The sequence below is a fragment of the Equus przewalskii genome, chromosome 29 (genome assembly GCF_037783145.1).
Source record: "Equus przewalskii isolate Varuska chromosome 29, EquPr2, whole genome shotgun sequence".
Classification (NCBI taxonomy): Eukaryota; Metazoa; Chordata; class Mammalia; order Perissodactyla; family Equidae; genus Equus; species Equus przewalskii.
The window spans coordinates 28000999-28022647 of NC_091859.1; the positions used below are offsets into that span (position 1 = coordinate 28000999).

General features: G+C 41.7%; 1 protein-coding gene across 1 annotated transcript; it reads left to right on the forward strand.

Annotated features, from left to right (window-relative positions):
- Window positions 1–369: 369 nt before the first annotated feature.
- On the forward strand, window positions 370–18474 carry HSP90B1 (heat shock protein 90 beta family member 1). Its single transcript, XM_008536898.2, has 18 exons — window positions 370–1520; window positions 2468–2570; window positions 3302–3443; window positions 4242–4358; window positions 5370–5701; window positions 9826–9937; window positions 10155–10274; window positions 11286–11402; window positions 12852–12989; window positions 13075–13152; window positions 13284–13349; window positions 13835–14104; window positions 14379–14624; window positions 15143–15279; window positions 16863–16941; window positions 17033–17188; window positions 17542–17664; window positions 18179–18474. The coding sequence occupies exons 1-18, from the start codon at window positions 1472–1474 to the stop codon at window positions 18206–18208; spliced, it is 2415 nt and encodes an 804-aa protein (XP_008535120.1). The 5' UTR covers window positions 370–1471; the 3' UTR covers window positions 18209–18474.
- Window positions 18475–21649: the final 3175 nt, after the last annotated feature.

Genomic DNA, 21649 nt, shown 5'->3' on the forward strand with positions numbered 1-21649 from the left:
TCCGAAGGCGCAAGTTTAGTGTGAGGGACTTCCCTCACAGGAAAGACACCTGGTGTTTTACGCCTTTTTAAACGCTGCGTAATTCTATGAAGCTACAAAGCTGCACTCCCTCTCTCATTTGCAGCCCCACAGGTTTTGCTTTCAAATATCTGCAGGTGTATCCTCCTGCACTCGTTAAACTAAGAGTTTTTTTTCTTTTCTGTCCTAGACTGCACCTTCCGATCACGCCCTCCACCTGACAGAGCAGGGACTCTAGGACCGCCGGGTCACCGCCTTTCAACTTTCTGAGGGAGTCGAGGGAATCAAGGCTGCACGCAATTTCCCTGAAAGGAAAAACACGGCCCACTACCCTCTTCTGTAAACGCAAGCAGAAAGACCTCGGGATTCCGGCCACAGATAGCGCAGAGACAGTGAAGGTTCAGAGACAGAGAGGGCTCAGGCTGCCCAAGCGACACACGAGAAGCCAGATTCGAAAACGCGTGTTCAAGAGCTGGAGGCGGAACCCAGACTCAAAGAGGCCAAGCCCCAGAACCTACGGCGGCCTTGGCCAAGGCGTGACGGCTTTCTAAGCCCGCTTCTAAAGGCTGTGTAGACTGGAGAGTCCTGGAATCGGTACAGGTTTGTACTACAATTAGAACGAGATGTCAATTCTGAAACACACAGCGCAGAGTTGCCGCAAACACACGCTGGGAAAACGCGGAAGAAAGGACCAAACTACGCAGCTGGTCAAAGACTACGACTCCCAGCATCCAATAGTGTACCCCCTAGTACGTTGCATGCCAGGAACTGAAGTCCCTCAACACCCCCATCTAAAAGCGCTCTGGGGAATTTTCAGCCTCTCACGCATTTTTATTTTCCGAGAAGCACTGCCAAATAGAAAGTAACTGCGAAAGGTCGCAGTGGAATCATTCCCAAGGCGACCCCCACGCGTAGGAGGGAGAAAAGGTGAAGAACGCGTTGCCATGGCTACCGTTTCCCCTGGTCACGGAATAAACGTGCTCTGCAACCCGGAAGTGGTTCCGCTGCGACCTCTCTAAAAGGAGGGACGTTTTCTGCGCTGACGTTCATTGGACGGTTTCCCTGAGAGGCCAAAGCTTCCCTGGCAAAGGGGCGGTCCCGCGTGAGAGGGGCCCGCGGAGCCATTAGATTGGAGAACAGAGGCTACAGATGACCAATCGGACGGAGCCACGCTTCGGGCATCGGGCACCGCACCTGGACAGCTCCGATTGGTGGAGTGCGGCCCCCCCCACGAGTCCCCATTGGGTAGAGGGGGTGCGTGGTGTGGGACGATTGGTGGGTTCGTGTTTCCCGTCCCCCGCCCGCGAGAAGTGGGGGTGAAAAGCGGCCCGACCTGCTTCGGGGGTAGTGGGCGGACCGCGCGGCTTGAGGTGTGAGGAGCTGAGCCCAGGCGTGGGGGGGCGGAGGCGGCTCCTGCGATCAGAAGGGACTTGAGACTCACCGGCCGCACGCCATGAGGGCCCTGTGGGTGCTGGGCCTCTGCTGCGTCCTGCTGACCTTTGGTGAGTGATTCCGGAGGAGCGGGCACCCCCGGACGCCCCCTCCCTCCCCAAGCGCGGCCTCTTCTCGAAGGTTCTGGGGGCGTTGAGCCTGGGAGGGAGAGAAGGGGGCCTGAGCTGGCCCATAGCCTTTCCTCGAAAGAGGTTCAGGGGTTTCGTGCGCTCTCTTCTATCTTTGGAAAGAAAGAAGGAGAACGGAGTCGTTCAAATCCCCTGCGGGGCTCCCCAGGGCTCCGCCGCCTCCGGGCGGGGCTCCCGCCGCACTCGCCCCCCGAGCCCTGCGCGTGCACCTCCCCGAGGACTTTGTCAGACGCCGCAACCTTTGGTCGTCGGCGTGGGGGCCCGCGCCCGGTCCTCCGACCCCTCGCCAACGCGCCTCGCCTTTCTTCGGCGCTGGTCCGGGGAGCGCGCGGCCCGGGTCCGCGGAAAGGCAGGGTCAGCGGGGTTGATTCAATTTTGCCCGAGGTCCTTAACATCTTACAATGTCTTACCATCTCTTCCCCTTCTCAGGCCCCCGGGCCCGATTTCAGTTCCGCTTCGCCAGAGGTTGCACAAATCCTATTTATATTCCGATCTGTGATACCGAAGGCCTGAGTTTTGGCAGGGTCGGTTTGGAGGCCTCATCTCGGCCTGTGCGCAACACGTGTGAGGGTGGAAGGGACATGGTGTCCAATGTGCTACGCGTTATTTATAAAGGATTCGAATTTATAAGTCGTGGCTGCCTCCGTATTTCAGAATCTACTGGGGGCCCCCAGTACCTGAACTTAAATAAGAACTATGCGGGCTTACGTTGGGCACTTAAACCGGTGGATCCATTCTTCCATCCCCACCTCCCATATGTACCAACCGAATTTTGCAACCCCTACCCTTGCCCTGTTGGATCATATTTCTGCTGAGAAGTACACGAAGCGCTGATGTTTAAGAGTTCTCCGGTGTCAAATCTTCCTTAGGGTCGGTCCGAGCTGACGATGAAGTCGATGTGGATGGTACAGTAGAAGAGGATCTGGGTAAAAGTAGAGAAGGCTCAAGGACAGATGATGAAGTGGTCCAGAGGTTTGTGCTCATTTGAAACTACAGATAAGCCCTTGTGAACATGGAATCCAGTTGCTGCTTTTGTGTCTCTTCTCAGAAGGTTCAGATGAAATGTAACATCCCGAATTTAAATACCAAAAAAATGGTCGGAGAAAACATAGATGTAGCAAGTGTGTGCCTACATATGTACCTCTTTTCCCGAAGAGTGACAGATCAAAATTGAGTGGATTCCTTTGAAAACTGTTTTGATAACACTATTTCAGAATATTAGCACTATAACCTTTCTCAGACCTTAGAAAAGACTTTCAGTGGGTTGTATACTGAGTAAAATGTGTACAGTTAGTAATTTTTAAAAAGATTTCTGTCAGTTGAGCAATGTTTTAAAATTTGGCCCCTTAGAACTTATAGACAGTTTTGTGGGTCCTTAGAGGTGAAAGCTTCCCAGGCAAAGGGGCGGTCCCACGTGTAAGGGGACATAAATGAATGTGACTTTGCTTTTTAGTAGAGGAAAATTGGGTTTACTTTTCTGACAATTTTAAGAATTGGGTATTTCCAACTCGGTGTTACAGGTAACCTGCTACTGTGGTAAAATAGTAATGAGATGGTAGACAGTAATATTTTATTAAGGTTTCCATTTTACCCTTTTAACCCTTAAGACAATCGTAAGAGACCACTGTGCTCTCGTCACAGATCCTATGTTTTTCGAGGGAAGCAAGCAATGCAGTATTTGCTTACCGAATTTATTTCCTTAGAGAGGAAGAGGCGATTCAGTTGGATGGATTAAATGCATCCCAAATAAGAGAACTTAGAGAGAAATCAGAAAAGTTTGCCTTCCAAGCTGAAGTTAACAGAATGATGAAACTTATCATCAATTCCTTGTATAAAAATAAAGAGGTAAGCAACATGTGGTTAGGATCATGTTATTTTGTCTCTATGTCATTGAGCACACTTGTTTACTTTCACAGTAAATGTACTTGCATGATAATTGCAAGTAAGTGGTTAGTGAAGTTTAAATAGCCACTATGTACAAGAATTGCCACTGGGTACCTATTGTGTGTGTGTGTGTTGGGTGATGAGGGAAGGATTGTTAGACATTTTCCCTTCTTTCTTTTTTCTTTGCCCTCCAAATGTGTTCATGGCCTGCTATGTAGTTGAATCTTGAGAGCAGTCACACAAACTGAATGTCATGTATTGCATACGTAAAGATCACTAGTGGAATAGTGTTATTGCTCTTACCAGTTCAGGTACCCCTTCTAGTTTCTGCAGTCCTTTGTGTAAAGAGCTGTACCTCTTTTTACCAAGAGAGTAAAGCCATCTCTGTACCATATGAAGTCTTTCTCTGGGGTCGGCCCTGTGGCTGAGTGGTTAAGTTCACACGCTCCGCTTTGGCGGCCCAGGGTTTCACTGGTTCGAATCCTGGGTGTGGACATGGCACCACTCATCAAGTCATGCTGAGGCGGCGTCCCACATGCCACAGCTAGAAAGACCCACAACTGAAAATATACAACTATGTACTGGGGGGATTTGGGGAGAAAAAGGAAAAATAAAATGTTTTTTAAAAAAAAAAAGTCTTACTCCTTAAAGAGTGCTTTTTCAGAATACAGGGGAGAAATAAAATGTCTGACATCAAATTTAATATCTTGTCTATCTTGAGGCTAATCTAAGTTTTTATTAAATCTGGCTTCCATTTAGATTTTCCTGAGAGAACTGATTTCAAATGCTTCTGATGCTTTAGATAAGATAAGGCTAATATCACTGACGGATGAAAATGCTCTTTCTGGAAATGAGGAACTAACGGTCAAAATTAAGGTAAGCTAAAACAATTTTCTTTTAAAGAAAAAACCCTTAGAGACAGTGAATCCATATCCATCAAGATAGGCTAGGTTATGCGGCAGTAACAAATAGCCCCCAAGTCTCAGGGGTCAGCAATATATGGCCTGTGGGCCAAATTCAACTTGCTGCCTCTCTTTATAAATAAAGTTTTATTGGAACACAGCCATGCACATTTGTGTATTATCTGTGACTCCCTTTGTGCTACATGGCAGAGTTGAGTGATTTTGATAGAGACCATATGGCTCACAAAGCCTAAAATATTTACTCTCTGGCCCTTTTACAGAAATAGTTTGCCAACCCCGGGCTTAAATCATTAATCACAGGCTGCCTGTGCCCTTTGCTTTGCGTCATTCTCACTCCAGGACACAGGCTGATTGAGCAGCGCCATCTGGACTGGGAGCTGGTCACCCTGGTGCAGAGGGAGCTTAGAGGGTCTCACATCAATTAAAGGCTCCAGCCTCAAAGCCATACTCCTGACTCCCACTTGCAACTCATTGGCCAGAATTCATCACGTGGCCTTACCCAACCACAAATGGAGAAAGTATATTCCTATGGTGTTTCTGGAAGGCAGAGAGCCTGGAACATTTAGTGAAAAACATTGATCACCACAGATTCCAAATATAGAAGTCATTCAAGTTTTGAATCCTTTTATTTTCTATGAGAGAAATAGGCAAAGCGTAAAATTTTTTTTTAATTTTGTCTTCAAAATTAACTTGTTTAGGTCCATCTCTGCCCTCTTTATATTGATACTTTTTCAAATACACTGAACTTGAAAGTATTCTCTATAAAGAAAGATGCTTGTACTTAAGATGTGTACTTTCTAAAAAGGCTATAAAATACTATATGGAGGAAAATATCTGTTTTATTTTCTGTATTGGAACTGATGTGGCCCAAAGTTGGTAGTTTCTCAATATATGGCTCAGTATTTACTTGTCATACCGTGAATATTAAGCATGTATAACTATCTTGTCCTTGACTTGCTTTTAGTGTGACAAGGAGAAGAACCTGCTACATGTCACGGACACTGGTGTAGGAATGACCCGGGAAGAGTTGGTTAAAAACCTTGGTACCATAGCCAAATCTGGCACAAGCGAGTTTTTGAACAAAATGACTGAGGCACAGGAAGATGGCCAGTCAACTTCTGAATTGATTGGTCAGTTTGGTGTCGGTTTCTATTCTGCCTTCCTTGTGGCAGATAAGGTTATTGTCACATCAAAACACAACAACGATACCCAGCACATCTGGGAATCCGACTCCAATGAGTTTTCCGTAATTGCTGACCCAAGAGGAAACACTCTAGGACGGGGAACAACAATTACGTGAGTATTACTAATCCCTAATAAGAACTAATAGTCGTACTGAGGACCTTGACTCTCCAGTTCTGGCTCTCTGAGCACATGGCTTATTCTGGGTCTTATTTCCTTGCTTGTAACATGAGGAAATTGAACTGTTCTCATCACCTGAAGAAATACTCTGGAGGACCTGTATAGAGTGGGAAGGGTTAGCTCTTCCAGGGGAGAAGGAAAATTGGAGGCCTCGCAGAGAAGTGGCCTGGTTTTCCAGGTGAGCAAGACTTAGAAAAGTAGTGTCAAGTCCCTGGAGCCTCCTGGATAAAGGCACAGCATGTTCACAGGATTAAAGGAACTCCTCTCACGTCCTGGCAATTGCTGATAGAATTTTTGATCAACTTTTAAAAAGTTTTCTGAAGGTGGCATGGAGGGTGGCAGGACTGGATGAGAAGTGACCATTGAAGATCTTCAACATCCATGATGTAACCAGGGTTGGGGGCAGGTTGGAGACAGTAGGTGCAGATAAAGGGCTTGAAGGAAGTTATGAAAGTTCTTTGGAAGAAATTGTCTTATTTGAGGATAGTTGCAAATGACTGAATTCAAATTGGAATTGGCTTTAAGGCACCATCGTTTGTATGGATGAGACAGCTCTGTGCCTCGTGGTGCTTGTGGCACTGTGAGGGAGACGGGGCGACGGGGCAGCGTTTTGCCTCCCCCTCGCCCCGCATCTCAGAGGTAGGGAAATTCCGTGTCAGGGGTCATTTGACTTACCCAGTTCTGTCAAGTGAAATGTGTCTACAGCCTCAATTTTTTTTCTTAGTTCAGTTTAAAATTTTCTCGACACTAAGGATTTTTAAATATTCAAGTAGGAAAGAAGCATGTATCTACCATTTTGACCAATTTTCTTCATCCCAGAAGGCAGCGTGTCCTATCTTCGTTATCGCAGATGTTCTTTTAACGAAGACTAATGAGATGGCTGTGCTCAAGTACCTGTAGCAGTTGGTTGTTCCCAGTCTGCCTTCCCCTGCCTTTGCTATTAACACGCACGGCTCCCAGCCTCATTAGGAGGCATCACTAATGGTTCTACCCGGGCGTCCTCTCTTGTTAGGCATTAGAGAAGCATCGGTAAATCACGTGTCTTAACTAGAAAGAGAGGAAATGCTGTCTCGAGAGGTGCTTATGGCCTAGGGTGCTGAGAGACAGGCGCCTTCTCTAGATGTAAGCTTCAGGAAAGCAGAGTTTTGTTGACAGCTCCTTTCCCAGAGCCTAACCCTCGCCTGGCAAACATTTTATGAGTGAGTAAGGTAAGCGGGACAGCTTCATGCAGGTAGTACAGGTGGTTGATCAGCAAATGAAACTTTACAACAGGTTCTGCTTTCCCTAGGCAAAAGGGCCTTTGTTCTTCAAGTCCTGCCACCCCGCGCTCACTCACCAGGCCTTCCTTTGAGTGCCGCTTACCTACTGGGGTTTAAGCTACCGTGGAGAATAAGAGGGATGAGGTTCCTGCTTTCGCATGGCCTGTTCTAGTAAGGGAGGAAAACAAAAAATTTTAGAGTGGCAGCTGCCGGAACGGCAGCTAAGGGACACCTCCTTTATCAGAAGGCCTTTCTGAAACAGTGATGCGTTAGGTTCAGAGATTCTAGGCAGCCACGCAGCATGTTGGAAGTTCCAGAGGCAAGAGGCCCGTTTGAGGAACTGAAAGTCTAGAATGGTCAAAGGAAAATGAGAGTGAAGGCGAGGAAGTGACGAGACCAAGATCCTGCCCTGTATGTGTGACTTCATCTCACGTTTAACCAGTATAATTGAAGCTATCAGTTCAGTTTCCTGCCTACTGCTTCTGTCTGTACCCTTGTGTTAGCCACTGCTGTACCTTTGTGAGAGATTTTGTGGGGATTGAATGAGATTATGAAATTGGCATCCACTAAATGCTAATTGATATGATGATATAATTGCTTCTGTTCCTCCTACAACAAGGGAGGTATTACACAATTTTCCCCTAAAGCTAGTCTCGACTTCTGATCTATTCTTTCTCATCTTACTTCCTCAGAGACTAAGCATAAATTCATTACTACCCTATCTTTCTAAAGTCAGCCTTTCCCGCGCACCTCCCTCTTTCACATCAAAGTGTAAACATGTTCCAGTCTCTCTAGGGGCAGGCGGGAAGGCAGGTAGTGCCAGGCCCCCTTCTACTGTCAGGCACACGCTCTTTCTTCCCGCCCTACGATTGAGCTTGAAAAAGTACACTTGCCTTCAGTTCATGCCTCAGCCCGCTGTGTTTTGACTTTATCCACCACCTTTCCTTTAAAATAAGTCATCAGTGATCCTTGTTGCTAAATCCAGTGGATTTGAGTTTGTTTTTTTTTTTTCCCATTAACATTGCTCCTAGCAATAGATTCTCTTTTTTTCTTAAGTTTTTCTCATGTTTTCTACAGAATTTGCTTTCTACTGTGCACTCCCTAAAACAATCTACCAAGTAGCCAGCTTCCATGACCCTGTATATCTTTTTTTATTTCCTTTGCCTGTTCCTTAAATGTTAATAAAAAGTTAAGTTTCAGCCCTTTTCTCATTATCCTGTGTTCCTCATGCAGTCTTAGTCTCGGGATTCAGGTAGCAGCTTTTTCTTGGGGTTCTCAAATCTATATTCTTAGTCTAGAGCAGCAGTCAGCAAACTTTTTCTTAAAGAGCTAGCTAGAAAATATTTTAAGCTTGTAAAGTATAGGATCTGTTACAAGTCACAACCTTGCTGTTTTATCTTGAAAGTAGCTGTAAACAGTATATGATGAGGTTGTGTCTTGATAAAGTTTATTGTGGGTGCCAGCCATAGTTTGTCAACCCCTGGTATGGGTCTCACTGCTGGGCTCTGTGCTCATGTATCTAATTGCCTTTTAAATATCTGTGACTAAGATGTCTAACCATCGGCTTCAACTTAGATCCAAAACTGAACTCTCCCCAATCCCACGTCACTAAGGTGTGTGCTGCTCCAAGACTAGAGACTTAGTTGGCTCACTAGGTTATGTCATCGTGTACTGTCCACTTGTTGGCATGTGCTCCTAAACTAAGATTTTTGAGGCAGAAAGGGAACCATGGATAAATGTCCCATATTTACTGGGAGCACAAACATCAAGATATGGGCCACCCGCTGAGTTTGAGTGCGCGTTGTGATTTGTTATGTTTGGTGGGTGGAGGAGGGACTGGCAGAGGGGCTGTGAGGAAGAAGAGGAAGCAGTGCTCCAATTTTCAGTATTGGGATTATCTTTAGATACAGTACACCTCTGGTGGAAATATTCTGTTTCTGCCCTGTCCAATATGGCAGCCACTGGCCACATGTCACTATTGAGTACTTGGAATGTGGTGGTACAACTGACTTTAAATTTTATTTACGTAGTCACATGTGACTGGTGGCTACTGTTTAGGATAGTGCAGATATAAACAATAATTCAGATTAATTTTCTAGCTTTTTGAAGGACTTTAGCATGTTTTTATTAGGAGTTCACTATCTACAATAATCATTTGATTTTTAGAGTAACTATCAGAGTGCATGTAATTCCACTTTTCTCCAGAATGTGCCAGTGCCTTCTCACCTTAAGCTGTGTTAAGATTTCAGTTCTTCAAATGAAAAAACCCAACATATTCAGAAGATTGGTAACATTTTCATTTTCTGCTTAGAACTAAGAGCGTCCTCTCTTGAGGGAATGCAAGGAAGATTCTTCCCTTTACCCTACTGACATTTGGTATATTTAGCTCACAAACCCTTGTTGATGATGGGAATTTTTTGTTTTTTTTCTAGCTGAGGATTAGCCCTGAGCTAACGTCTGTTGCCAGTCTCCCCCTGCCCAAGATTAGCCCTAAGCTAACATCTGTGCCAGTCTTCCTCCATTTTATATGTGGGTCACCACCACAGCATGGCTGACAAGTAGTGTAGGTCCACACCTGGGATCCAAACCCGTGAACCCAGGCCACTGAAGCAGAGCCTGCCAAACTTATCCCACTACCCCATGGGGACAGCCTGAGAATTCTTAATGTGAATAACACAACATCTTGGATTACATAGAGTGGTTGGCTTTTAGCATTGTCAGGAAAGTGTTTAGATGAATTTATAATCAAATCATCTAAGCCATGGATGTCTCTCTATAAACATCTTATTTTCCTTGCAGCCTTGTTTTGAAAGAAGAAGCATCTGATTACCTTGAATTGGATACAATTAAAAATCTCGTGAAAAAATATTCACAGTTCATAAACTTTCCTATTTATGTATGGAGCAGCAAGGTAAATCTGTTGATAAAATTTATGTGTATGACCCTGGCACATATTTAAGTACTTAACACTTACAGAATGAAGGTTGAACGTGGTTTTTTCCGTTTAGAGTACTCTTGGGGTTTTCCTACAGACGGCGTATTTTTTTGAGCTGTAATTTTGTTTGATATTCTATAGTTGAAGTCAGAATTATTAAATGACGAGTTAATTCTACTTTATACTTCCACAGACTGAAACAGTTGAGGAACCCATGGAAGAAGAAGAAGCAGCAAAAGAAGAAAAAGAAGACTCTGATGATGAAGCTGCAGTAGAAGAAGAAGAAGAAGAAAAGAAACCGAAAACTAAAAAAGTAAGTCTGGTTCATCTCCCCACTGAAAATATTGTTTAGGATATGTTAGGGGAACACAGAAACCTAAGTATGCACAGACTGGCTTGAGCTAAGCGTCAGGTCTTAAAGGTCTTATCTTTCCAAGTGGTGAGCCCATAGGCCTAACCTTTAAAACAAGGACTTAGTTTATTGTGTGTGTTTTCCCCCTCTAGAAAGTGTTAAGTAGTGAACACAGGTCATTTTTGTAGAGTTTTCTGACTTCTACATATTGCCCAGGACTGGTGGCTTATAATATGTTTTGAATTTTAAAATCTTAAAAAGCTTTCTGCATCTTCTTTTGTCTTATAGATATTAACTATAAAATTAGTTCTCCAGCCTGCTCAGGTAGCAGAATAGGCAGAAGTAGTGGTGGTGGGTTTTGAGGAATATTTATTGTAAGATGTTGGATTTCCATCAGTCACGAAATAAGAACATATAATATGTATATCCTTCTAACCTCAAAACAGGTGTTTTCAAGAAATAACATTTTAGCTAGTTAAAAACAACACAAGAACCTTAATCGGCTTTTTATCAATTATGATAACCAGTTGCCTTTTTTGTATTATAATACCAGGCTTAAATGTTGAGAGAAACACTTAAAAAAAAAAAAAGTTGGGGGGGGGGCCAGCCCCATTACAGAGTGGTTAAGTTCGCATGCTCCACTTCGGTGGCCCAGGGTTTCGCCAGTTCAAATCCTGGGCGAGGACATGACGCTGCTCATCAAGCCATGGTGAGGCAGCATCCCACATGCCACAACTAGAAGGACCCACAACTAGAAATAGACAACTATGTACTGGAGGGCTTTGTGGAGAAGAAGGAAAAATAAAATCTTTTAAAAAAAAAAAGAATTTTGATCCAGTTGGCAGGAGCTGTACTAGATTCAAGGTATCCTTTGATGTTTCTCGTATTCTTTTGAAATGTCCTAAAGCTGTGGTTACCACTCATATGACTGTTGATGAGTGCTAGGAGGTTAATCAAATACTATAACTTCAGGTTGAAAAAACTGTCTGGGATTGGGAACTTATGAATGATATCAAACCGATATGGCAGAGACCATCAAAAGAAGTAGAAGATGATGAATACAAAGCTTTCTACAAATCATTTTCAAAGGTAAGTATTATTTTAGAATAATGTGATAATGAAACGTTACTAACTCAGAAGTATGTTTTAAAATAGTTTTATAACTACAACACAGTTGGTTTCCTTTTTAATCCTGTGTATTTTATATTATACATTAAAAAAAGTTTACTCTGAGAATCTAGAGGCTTTCAACACCTTGCCAAGGGGGTCTCTGTTACAGAAAAGATGAAGAACCACTCACATAGGTAGAAGTTTGATTTCCACTATAAAAATCATAAAACAAAATCATGTTATTGAGTGGTTTTTAACATAATCTTCAAAGAGCTTGTTTACAGCAATATCAAACAATTATTGTGAGGTCATATGCCTTGGAATAGTTACTAAATCTGTGTTTCCTCGCTTGTTTTTTTTTTTTCTTTTACTGATCCCTTCTTGTAATTCTGAAGAATGCAAAACTAGTGTTTGATTGATTGTTTCAAGTTATGTTTCCCCAGATAGCAGTGTGTACAAAATAGACTAGTTTAATGGACTTAGCATGGCTAGATAAAACTTAATATTCTCTGATTGTGTTTGTTCCTTACTCTTTATTCCATCTGTTGATTTCTTATTGAGCCTTCTTCATTTTCCTTTTGTAAACATGCAACCATTCTTTAAGCTTTACTTCTAAAAACTATCCCTTGGTTCTGCCTCCATTTTTATTCCCACGTGTATATAAATGTACTTTGCTCTGGGGCAGCTGTATTAGAAATATTATGTGAGCCACACGTCATCTTAAATTTTTTAGAAGCCACATTTTTTTTTAAACAGGTGATGTTAATTTTTAAATATTTTTTTAACCCAACATACCCAAAATAGTGTTATTTCAACATGTAATTAATAATGAAGTATTTCATTCTCCTTTTTTGTGGGGGTAGGGGTACTGTGTCTTCAAAGTCTAGTGTTATTTTACACCAGCACATTTCAGTTTGAACAAGCCACATTTCGAGTGCTCAGTAGCCACATGTGGGTATTGTAATGGATAATGCGGATCCAGGGAATTTCTATCTTTATAGCTATTTACATATCTCTTTATAGCCACTGCTGTAGTCCAGTTCCCATGGAAGAAGTTTCTTCCTGAGTGCTTTTTGTGGTTGATCAGTATACTCATCAAGTGTTGTATGTTATTTTGTCATTTAGGCAGGATGATGGTTTTCCTGTCTTGTTCTCTCACACGTGTGGAACCTAGGCTCATCTGCACTTCCCTGAGTTAGGAGATAGAATAATGGTATTGACATCACCACCAAAACAACCATGTCTAGCTACTTAGCACTGTAATCTTCAATGTTTCTTCTTCCGTCCAGGCCCCTCGCCCCTTTTTGATAAGCGAACTTTTTTGTTCCTTAAATGCTAAACTGAATGTGGGCCACCCCATAAATTGCTTGGCCTTTGCACTGCCTTCTTCCTGTGCCTTTTGAATGACTAAGTGCCAACTTTCCGTAGGAAAGTGACGACCCCATGGCTTATATCCACTTTACTGCTGAAGGGGAAGTGACCTTCAAATCCATTTTATTTGTACCCACATCTGCTCCACGTGGTCTGTTTGACGAATATGGATCTAAGAAGAGTGATTACATTAAGGTGGGTTTTTAAGTAGTATAAACTGAATTTAAAATTTGAAAGTCTAATTTCCTGAAAGTGACGCTCTTTTTTGGTCTCTCCTTAGCTGTATGTGCGCCGAGTATTCATCACAGATGACTTCCATGATATGATGCCCAAGTACCTTAATTTTGTCAAGGGTGTTGTAAGTATCTGAAGATTCGGGGGGAGGGGTTAGAGTCGGGGTCTGGAAGTGGAGTTTTTGGGGGAGGTGGGAGTGTCGGGGTTTGGAGTGTTTTCATTGCTCACTGAACTACTTTCTTTTGCCATCTAAAGGTGGACTCGGATGATCTTCCCTTGAATGTTTCTCGAGAGACTCTTCAGCAACATAAACTGCTTAAGGTGAGTGTCTGGGAGCAGACTGGCCGCTTTGCTCTTTGGGCTTCAGAGGACAGGCTCCATTAGTGGAGTCACCAGACGTTGAGACAGTCCTTGGCTCTTCAGATAAAGAGCTTAATTTTACTCTGGAATTATCAAATCTGAAAATCTGTTTTCCCCCCACCATTTTATATCAAAAATTTTCAAAAGAACGGTTGAAAAAATTGTACAGTGAACACCCGTCTATACCCACTACCTGGTCTGAAGTTAGAATGTAGACCTTAAAGCAAGATACTGTGAAAGCAGTCTCTTGTGACTGTTGCCACAGGTGGCTTAGTTTCTGCTGCGTCGTTGGAGTGAGTGACCCCCATTCCCTGCCCCCTGGTAAATGCCAGTGACGATGCCCGGTCTTCGCATCTTTCACCACTACTCACTGCTACCTTACATATGCAGGTTCTCAGATGGTGGAGATGAAGTTCTCTAATCAGTTACTGTTCAATTTTGTTTAGGTGATTAGAAAGAAGCTTGTCCGTAAAACTCTGGACATGATCAAGAAGATTGCTGATGAGAAGTACAATGATACTTTTTGGAAAGAATTTGGTACCAACATCAAGCTTGGTGTGATTGAAGATCACTCAAATCGAACACGTCTTGCTAAACTTCTTAGATTCCAGTCTTCTCATCATCCAAGTGATATTACTAGTCTAGACCAGTATGTGGAAAGAATGAAGGAGAAACAAGACAAAATCTACTTCATGGCTGGGTCCAGCAGAAAAGAGGTGAGATGAACTCCAACTGTCAGGGATCCTGGTCCGTAGCTGGGATTTATTGCCAACTCTTGAGAAAAAAGGGAAAACTTCATTGTAATTGTGAACTGGCATAGTGAGCAGGCCTGGTTGGTCACTGACAGGAATGTCATTTATGTCCTCTGCACCTCTTACTTCTCCACCTGTAAGATGGGATTGTCACTACTATATACACACAGCTGCTAGGATGAGTGAATACATATACCAAGGCTGGACTTGGAAAACTGTACTGCCCTTATTTTCGTAGGCCGAATCTTCTCCGTTTGTTGAGCGACTTCTGAAAAAGGGCTACGAAGTGATTTATCTCACAGAACCTGTGGACGAATACTGCATCCAGGCTCTTCCGGAGTTCGACGGGAAGAGGTTCCAGAATGTTGCCAAGGAAGGAGTGAAGTTTGATGAAAGTGAGAAAACTAAGGAGAGTCGTGAAGCAGTTGAGAAAGAATTTGAGCCTCTGCTCAATTGGATGAAAGATAAAGCCCTCAAGGACAAGGTATTCTTCTGGAAATTCGAAATTGTGAAAATTTTAGCACCTGCATTTTTTAAAAAGTTTTGTCAACAAATTCAGCTTTGCAGCTGGTTACCTTGTAACCATTAAAGTTGTACAGGGTATTTAATATTGTGGTTAAATTATTGGGAGGAGGAGCGTAAAATTTATGAACTACAGAGAATTAAAAGGATGATAGTGGTTATTCTGTATGAGGGTACTGGGTTGGTTTGTTTTTCTTTATCACTGAAACTTTTCTGTAGTTTAATACTGCTTTTGTAATAAATTTTTACAGGTTAAATTTAAGTTTTATATGTTTTTAAAAGTTGATGTTTAAGTATTTCTGACTGAAAAATTCAGATTATTAAATGACAGTGTCTAAGAATCTGAATGAGAGGTACTCTTATGACTTGCCTCTGTTTATGATCTTAACTTATGAATCCTTAAAGAGTTGAAATGCAATTACTGAATGAGCTTAACTATTGAGATTTATATGTATCTAACTTTTAATTTCTTCTCCTAAGATTGAAAAGGCTGTGGTGTCTCAGCGCCTGACAGAGTCTCCGTGTGCTCTCGTGGCCAGCCAGTACGGGTGGTCGGGGAACATGGAGAGAATCATGAAAGCTCAAGCATACCAAACGGGCAAGGACATCTCTACAAAGTAAGCCTCCTCCGGAAGGTCCCTGCCAACGTGGTAGCTCTTGTCCAGGCTTCCTTTAGAAGATAAGGCCAGCTTCTCCGCCAAGAGCTGAGGTGTTAAGTGTCCACGCTGTGTAGTATATATTATGCAGACAACAAGTTTACAAAGGGATACCTGCTACATTAGATTGATAAAGAAAAGGTCTTGGACTCATGATTTATTTTATAGTACACAAATGTAAATTGTCTTAATCTTTTACACATACTTTTCATTAGATTATATTCTTGGCCTGGTATCTGGACTCTTAGATTTTTAGTTAATATTTACAGATGAGGTTAGTGACAGTTACATTTCTCAAATGTGACTACCCCCTCCCCCCACCAACAGTGTGCTCCACAAAATAAAGGGTAAAGGACCCGTGAGCTGAAAGGGTCCTTTCGTTATTTGAGCTCAAGGGCCAAGTACTGGAGGTCCAGTGGGTCTTCAATACCCTTTACTTTCAAGAAATATATAGTTCAAGTTTATATTTTAATGTCACAGCAATGGCTTGAAAATAACTTCTTTCCTGCTCTTTCTCTCTTCTTCCATCTGGAATATCTTCTGTCTTGTTTACAACCTAATCATCATACCTTTTTACCCAAGACCTAGCTTAAGGATTCTTTTCACAAGTACAGTCTCCATTGTCATAATGCCAAAACTCCATTTAAAGAAAAAAAATATATATATATAATGTATTTCATAATTAGTTTGACTCACCACTGTATAATGTATATACACAAAATGCTAAAATGCTGTTTTGCTTGTCTTGATCTCTGTCTAGATTATAAATTTCAGGTGGAGAAGACCAGATTTCTGCTTATGTCCCATTGCAACTGTATAATAGCCATTTAATGCCACTTGTTTCAGTAATTAACAGGAAATTCCTTCCATTCAGCAAACATTTGAGCACCTACTGTGTCTATACACAGGTCGTCTAAAGCAAACATTGCTTCTGTCTTTGTGACATTCAGACTAGTCAGGATGACACATCAAGCTGTGATCTTGTGAGCCTGGCATAGATAACGGGTATACCAAGATAGGGTAGATGTGGTGCCTCCCTGCCCTCAGCATGCAGCTGCAGGCGGGAGAACAATCACCTGACAAGGGAATGTAAAGATCACGAAGGGATGTTCAGACTGCATTGGGAACTGAGCTCAGATGAAAGAAACAAGTTTTCTTGCTACCATATTGGTGAAGGCATCACAGAGAAGATGTTATTTTGCAGCACCCAGAGGCTGCCCAGACACTTCAGAATTCTGTGGGAGACAGAGCTGCAATTAAGGTAGTGAGAATAAATTAAGAGGGGATGAACAAGACATTAAATCAGTTCATCCACTCAACAAAATGTTCTAGGCACTTGGGAGTCATTAATAAATAAAATAGTTCTCTTCATTTCACTCTTTCATCTAATCATGTCCATCCGCCTTTAAAAGGGAAAGCGTGATATAGCAATGATTTTTTCCAAGAGTTATTCTCTGTAATTATGAAAGTTAGTAACAGAATACAAGAAATGTGTGAACCCTAAAATTGATTGTTTGTAAACGTTTACTTTTACCCCTGAACAGTTATTATGCCAGCCAGAAGAAAACATTTGAAATTAATCCCAGACACCCGCTGATCAAAGATATGCTTCGACGAGTTAAGGTGAGTAATAATACAGCCATGCTACTTTGTCTTTTAATTTGAATACTTTGTACCTTTTAATATTAATCAAGTGTGACGACTTCTATTTCAGGAAGATGAAGATGACAAAACAGTTTCAGATCTTGCTGTGGTTTTGTTTGAAACAGCAACACTGCGATCAGGATATCTTTTACCAGACACGAAAGCATATGGAGATAGAATAGAAAGGATGCTGCGCCTCAGTTTAAACATTGACCCCGATGCAAAGGTTTGTATGCTCAGCCTACCCACAGAGGTTTATTTTTTTCTTCCTTTCTTTAGGAATAGGCTTCCCATGATTAAGTGATGTCGCTCAGAGAAGTTTGACTGATTTCTACTTTTTTTAAATAATTTATTGAATTTTGAATCCCCGGTATCACACTGTGCTCGAAATTAATGAGAAATTCTCCTTTTACATCCTTTTTTTTGTCTGTCTCCCTTTGTTAGTTTGACTGTTAACTCTAATTAGAAGATTTACCTACAGTTCTGGATAGACGGAAGTGAAGTTAATTGTGATCTTATACATTTAAATGAGCAAAGTGAAAATAGATCCATTAATGGGCTCATAAATGTTGCTCTTAGGTTGAAGAAGAACCCGAAGAAGAACCTGAAGAAACAACAGAGGACACCACAGACGACACGGAGCAAGACGAAGACGAAGAAATGGATGGAGGAGCAGATGACGAAGAAGAAGAAACAGCAAAGGTATAGCAACTCAAGAATGGGACTTGCACTTTCAGTTCTGGCAAAGTTAGGACTGTGTGACTTAGAGAAATCTGCCTAAAAATAGGCATCTAATTCTGCCTAAAAATAGGCATCTAATATCAAATTCAAAAGCTGGAGCAAATCACATTTTTCTTTAAATAAAGTGTATACTTTGATCTTCCCACTTCCTTTATTCCAGCCATCCTATTCATGAGATGTATTTAAACAGACTTCCTTAGCCTACAATGCTTCCATATTCTTTCCACTTGCTTCTGCCTCGCTGTATAGCAGCATTGGGCTTTTTAAAATTTTTGATTGGTTGTGTTTGGGGGCCATTCATCTTGTTGGTGTGTTCTGAATTGTTTTGCATATTAGCAAGGTGAGGTTCTAGCCTACAGCTGAAATCATGGAAATAGGCTAGGTCCATTTAAATTTTTTTTTTCCATACATGAAACTTCTGTGAGCTAAGGTTTTTTCTGCTAGCTTTTAATGTCTTCTGATTTTTTCTTTACAGAAATCCACAGCTGATAAAGATGAATTGTAAATTACACTCTCACCATTTGGATCCTGTGTGGAGAGGGAATGTGAAATTTAAGTCATTTCTTTTGGGAGAGACTTGTTTTTGATGCTCCCCTGACCCCCTTCTCCCCTGCACTGTAAAATGTTGGGATTGTGGGTCACAGGAAGAAGTGGGTTTTTTTAGTTGAATTTTTTTTAACATTCCTCATGAATGTAAATTTGTACTATTTAACTGACTATTCTTGGTGTAAAATCTTGTCATGTGTATAAAAATAAAAAAGATCCCAAATACTCAGTGTCTTGCCTGTCTTTTCATAATGTGTTGTATAAAACTACCTATACTTGGCTGATAATTTTTTTAATCACGCATCTTGGGTTTTTTCCTCACAAAAGTAATTCATACTTATCAAAAAGTTTTTTTAAAAATCAAGTATTTTTAAAAATCACCCATAGAAGAATCTTCCATATGGAGAATTCCAGGTGAAGCTTAATTCTCCTTTCCTTTTTGAATGAGGGCTGGACTTAGTGACTGTCTTCTAAAGAACAGAGTATAGAAAGGAGAAACAGTAACTTTATAGCAGAGAAACCTGGCAGTCACTACCTTAACCAAGTGATCAAGGTTAATATTACCAATGATGTCATGTACCCCCCCGATATGATATGACGAGAAATGTTCTTTCTTTTGGAAAGAACACCTCTGGTATTCTTTCCAAAAATAACCTAATGAGAAAAACATCAGACAAACCTAGACTACGTGAACCATACTCTTGTTCAAAACTTTCAAGGTCAAAACCAAGGAGAGAAATAGAGATTGGAAGAGACTTAAAGAGACATGGCACCTAAACGCAGTGGAGTGCCCTGGATTAAAACTAGTGAAACCCAATGAAGTCTGGAGGATAGTTAACTGGCTCCTTAGCTTTGACATGTACCATGTACGATAGCATTCATGGAAATAGGGAGAGGTATATGGCAACACAGTACTGTCTTAGCATTTGTATTTTGGAGTTAGATTTACAAAAAAGTTGCAGTCTTTTAAAAAACACCCATAATCCTACCACAGAGATAACAATAGAGATTGAGGGAAGATTCTCATTGAGCTATCATTTAATTTCTTTTGAAATATATACTTACGGGAGAAAGTTTCTCTAATTTCAGTAGTCATATAGCCATCCGAAATGGGAGTTTTGTTCTAGTAACTGTGGCTAGAGAGAAAATCTTTTCCAACTGCTTATTTAGAGATCATGTGTATGTAAGAAAGTTCTGTGGAACCTAATTTTATGTACTGTAAGTTTTGTTTTTTGTTTTGAAAGATTGGCCCTGAGCTAACATCTGTTGCCAATCTTCCTCTTTTTTTCTTTTCTTCTCCCCAAAGCCCCCCAGTACATAGTTGTATATTCTAGTTGTAGGTCCTTCTAGTTGAGCTATGTGGGACGCCGCCTCAGCATATCCTGATGAGTGGTGCTAGGTCCGCGCCCAGGATTAGAACCCGTGAAACCCTGCGCTGCCAAAGCAGAGCACTGCAAACTTAACCACTCGGCCACAGGGCTGGCCCCTGTACTATAAGTTTTGTTAGGGACTAAACAATTTTCCTGAAAATCTAGGACCCCTTTCTGGGTTTCTAGTATTTCTGTTCATTGTATCCTTCCTACCCTTCCCCACAAGCTGTTTTTCTAGGGTTAGCTTGCCATAATCGTTTTGAAATCACCAGCTACTCTAGTTGAATGTGTATCTTTTTAAAAATCTGCCCTCCTTTTCTCTTACAAGAAATAAAATGGGAGCTCAGTCATAGAGAAACATGCTATAGTTAAGGTATAGCTTCCTTTCATAATTCAGTGTTACGTTAGCTATTAGCTATAATTTGTTTCCAATTTTTTGGCCACTATAAATTACCATTTTTAATGATTGTTATGATACAGAAGTTAAAGCCATCAGATTGCATTAAATTAGAGACGTGAAACTTTTGCTCCTCAAAATCCTCTAATTACAAATTCCAAATGTCCATTGTTTCCAGCACGAAGCATAAAAAGTATCATACTCCCTTAGTTTTTGGTAAAAAGAAACAGCTACATCATAAACACCTTGTATAACAACTCTTTAACTGACCTACCATAGTGTGCCAAACAGGTTGCAACTGGTCTATCTTGGACTTTTTTTCCTCCACAGCTTTATTAAGGAACAATCTAATACTAGTTTTAATTTTTGGTTTGTATATGTCACCAATTTGGTTTTCCAGGAAGCACGGGGATGGAGTTTAGTGTACAGGATGTTTATTAAGGAGTGTCCTCGGATCAACCCCTGTGGAAGGAAAGGAAATGGAATTGAGCAGAAGTTCAGCTGTCAAGGTAGGAACAAAGACAGCCTCAGTCAACCCAGTGGGGCGTTGAGCTACAATAGGGCCCTTCAGAGCTGCCCACCCGATCTGTGTCATGCTGAATGGCAAGTGTGTAGGAGCTGGCAACTGAAGGCTGCTCACTGACAGCACTCAGCCCGGGGCAGCAAGCCTTTCCTCGTGGAATCTGAGTAACACATTTCAACACCCATCACAAAGTATGTTTTTCACAATGGGGGTCAACTTCAAAAAAGGAAAAGAATATATATCTTGGTGAAAGTCACTTAGAATCAGTACCTACTGAAATTATGGCATTTTTACTTCTGGAAAATTTCTAATAGCTAGAAAATTAACTTTTCACCTTCATGAAGCCATTGTCTTGTAGGAGAGTTGGGTTCAAATCATGAGTTTTTTCCTCAACGACTAGACCAATCACTCTACCTATGAAAGGACCTATTTTCAAGTATGGTCCACCGCATTCACCCATGGCACGAGGGTCCTCCCCTTGTGCAGAGACTGGCCCCAGAGGGCAGGTCCTTTCTGCATGCCAAGGCGGGGAGAGGCCCCCAGGCCTTCATTCTGGAAGGTAATGAGGGGCTCCTCGCTGCTATCTACAAAATGCCTTATCAAAGCTCACCAACTTGGTGTTCATCCACTAAAGTTAGTGGAGAACTGGAATCTGAAATTGGCAGTTTAGCAATGAGAAATAAAAACTCCACCTGACAAATTCAGTTGCTGAAACTAGTTCAGAGCTAAAAATGATTTTTAGTGTTGATTTATACTAAGTGCCCTTCCTGACACCTCTGGGAATTCCAACTGTTGGGAGGAAGTTAGGCACCAGATTAGAAATACTGAATTCTCGTTTAGGAAACCATTTTTGAATTCCTTTAATTAAAAAAAAATAGTCAAACTTCTTCCAGTCTGATACAAAGCCCTTGCAATTGGCAGTTGTGGCAAGCTTCACCATTTGTAAAGTATACAATTTTTTTGAGGAAAAAAGCATTGAGTTAATGGCAGCTATGAAATTTGATCCAGAGAAGGTCAGTCTCATGCACAAGGCCAGAGTCAATGAAGTCCCAGCAAACAGCAAGCAGCCTCAACTCCAAACTCCATCTTCTACCCAGAATGCGAATCCTT

What these genes read in the sequence shown, in the direction of transcription:
- HSP90B1 (XM_008536898.2), top strand. Translation starts at nt 1,472, where the DNA reads ATGAGGGCCCTGTGGGTGCTGGGCCTCTGCTGCGTCCTGCTGACCTTT. An exon ending in CTGCGTCCTGCTGACCTTTG is followed by an intron (nt 1,521 to 2,467) that starts GTGAGTGATTCC and finishes AATCTTCCTTAG; the next exon opens with GGTCGGTCCGAGCTGACGAT. An exon ending in CCTTGTATAAAAATAAAGAG is followed by an intron (nt 3,444 to 4,241) that starts GTAAGCAACATG and finishes GCTTCCATTTAG; the next exon opens with ATTTTCCTGAGAGAACTGAT.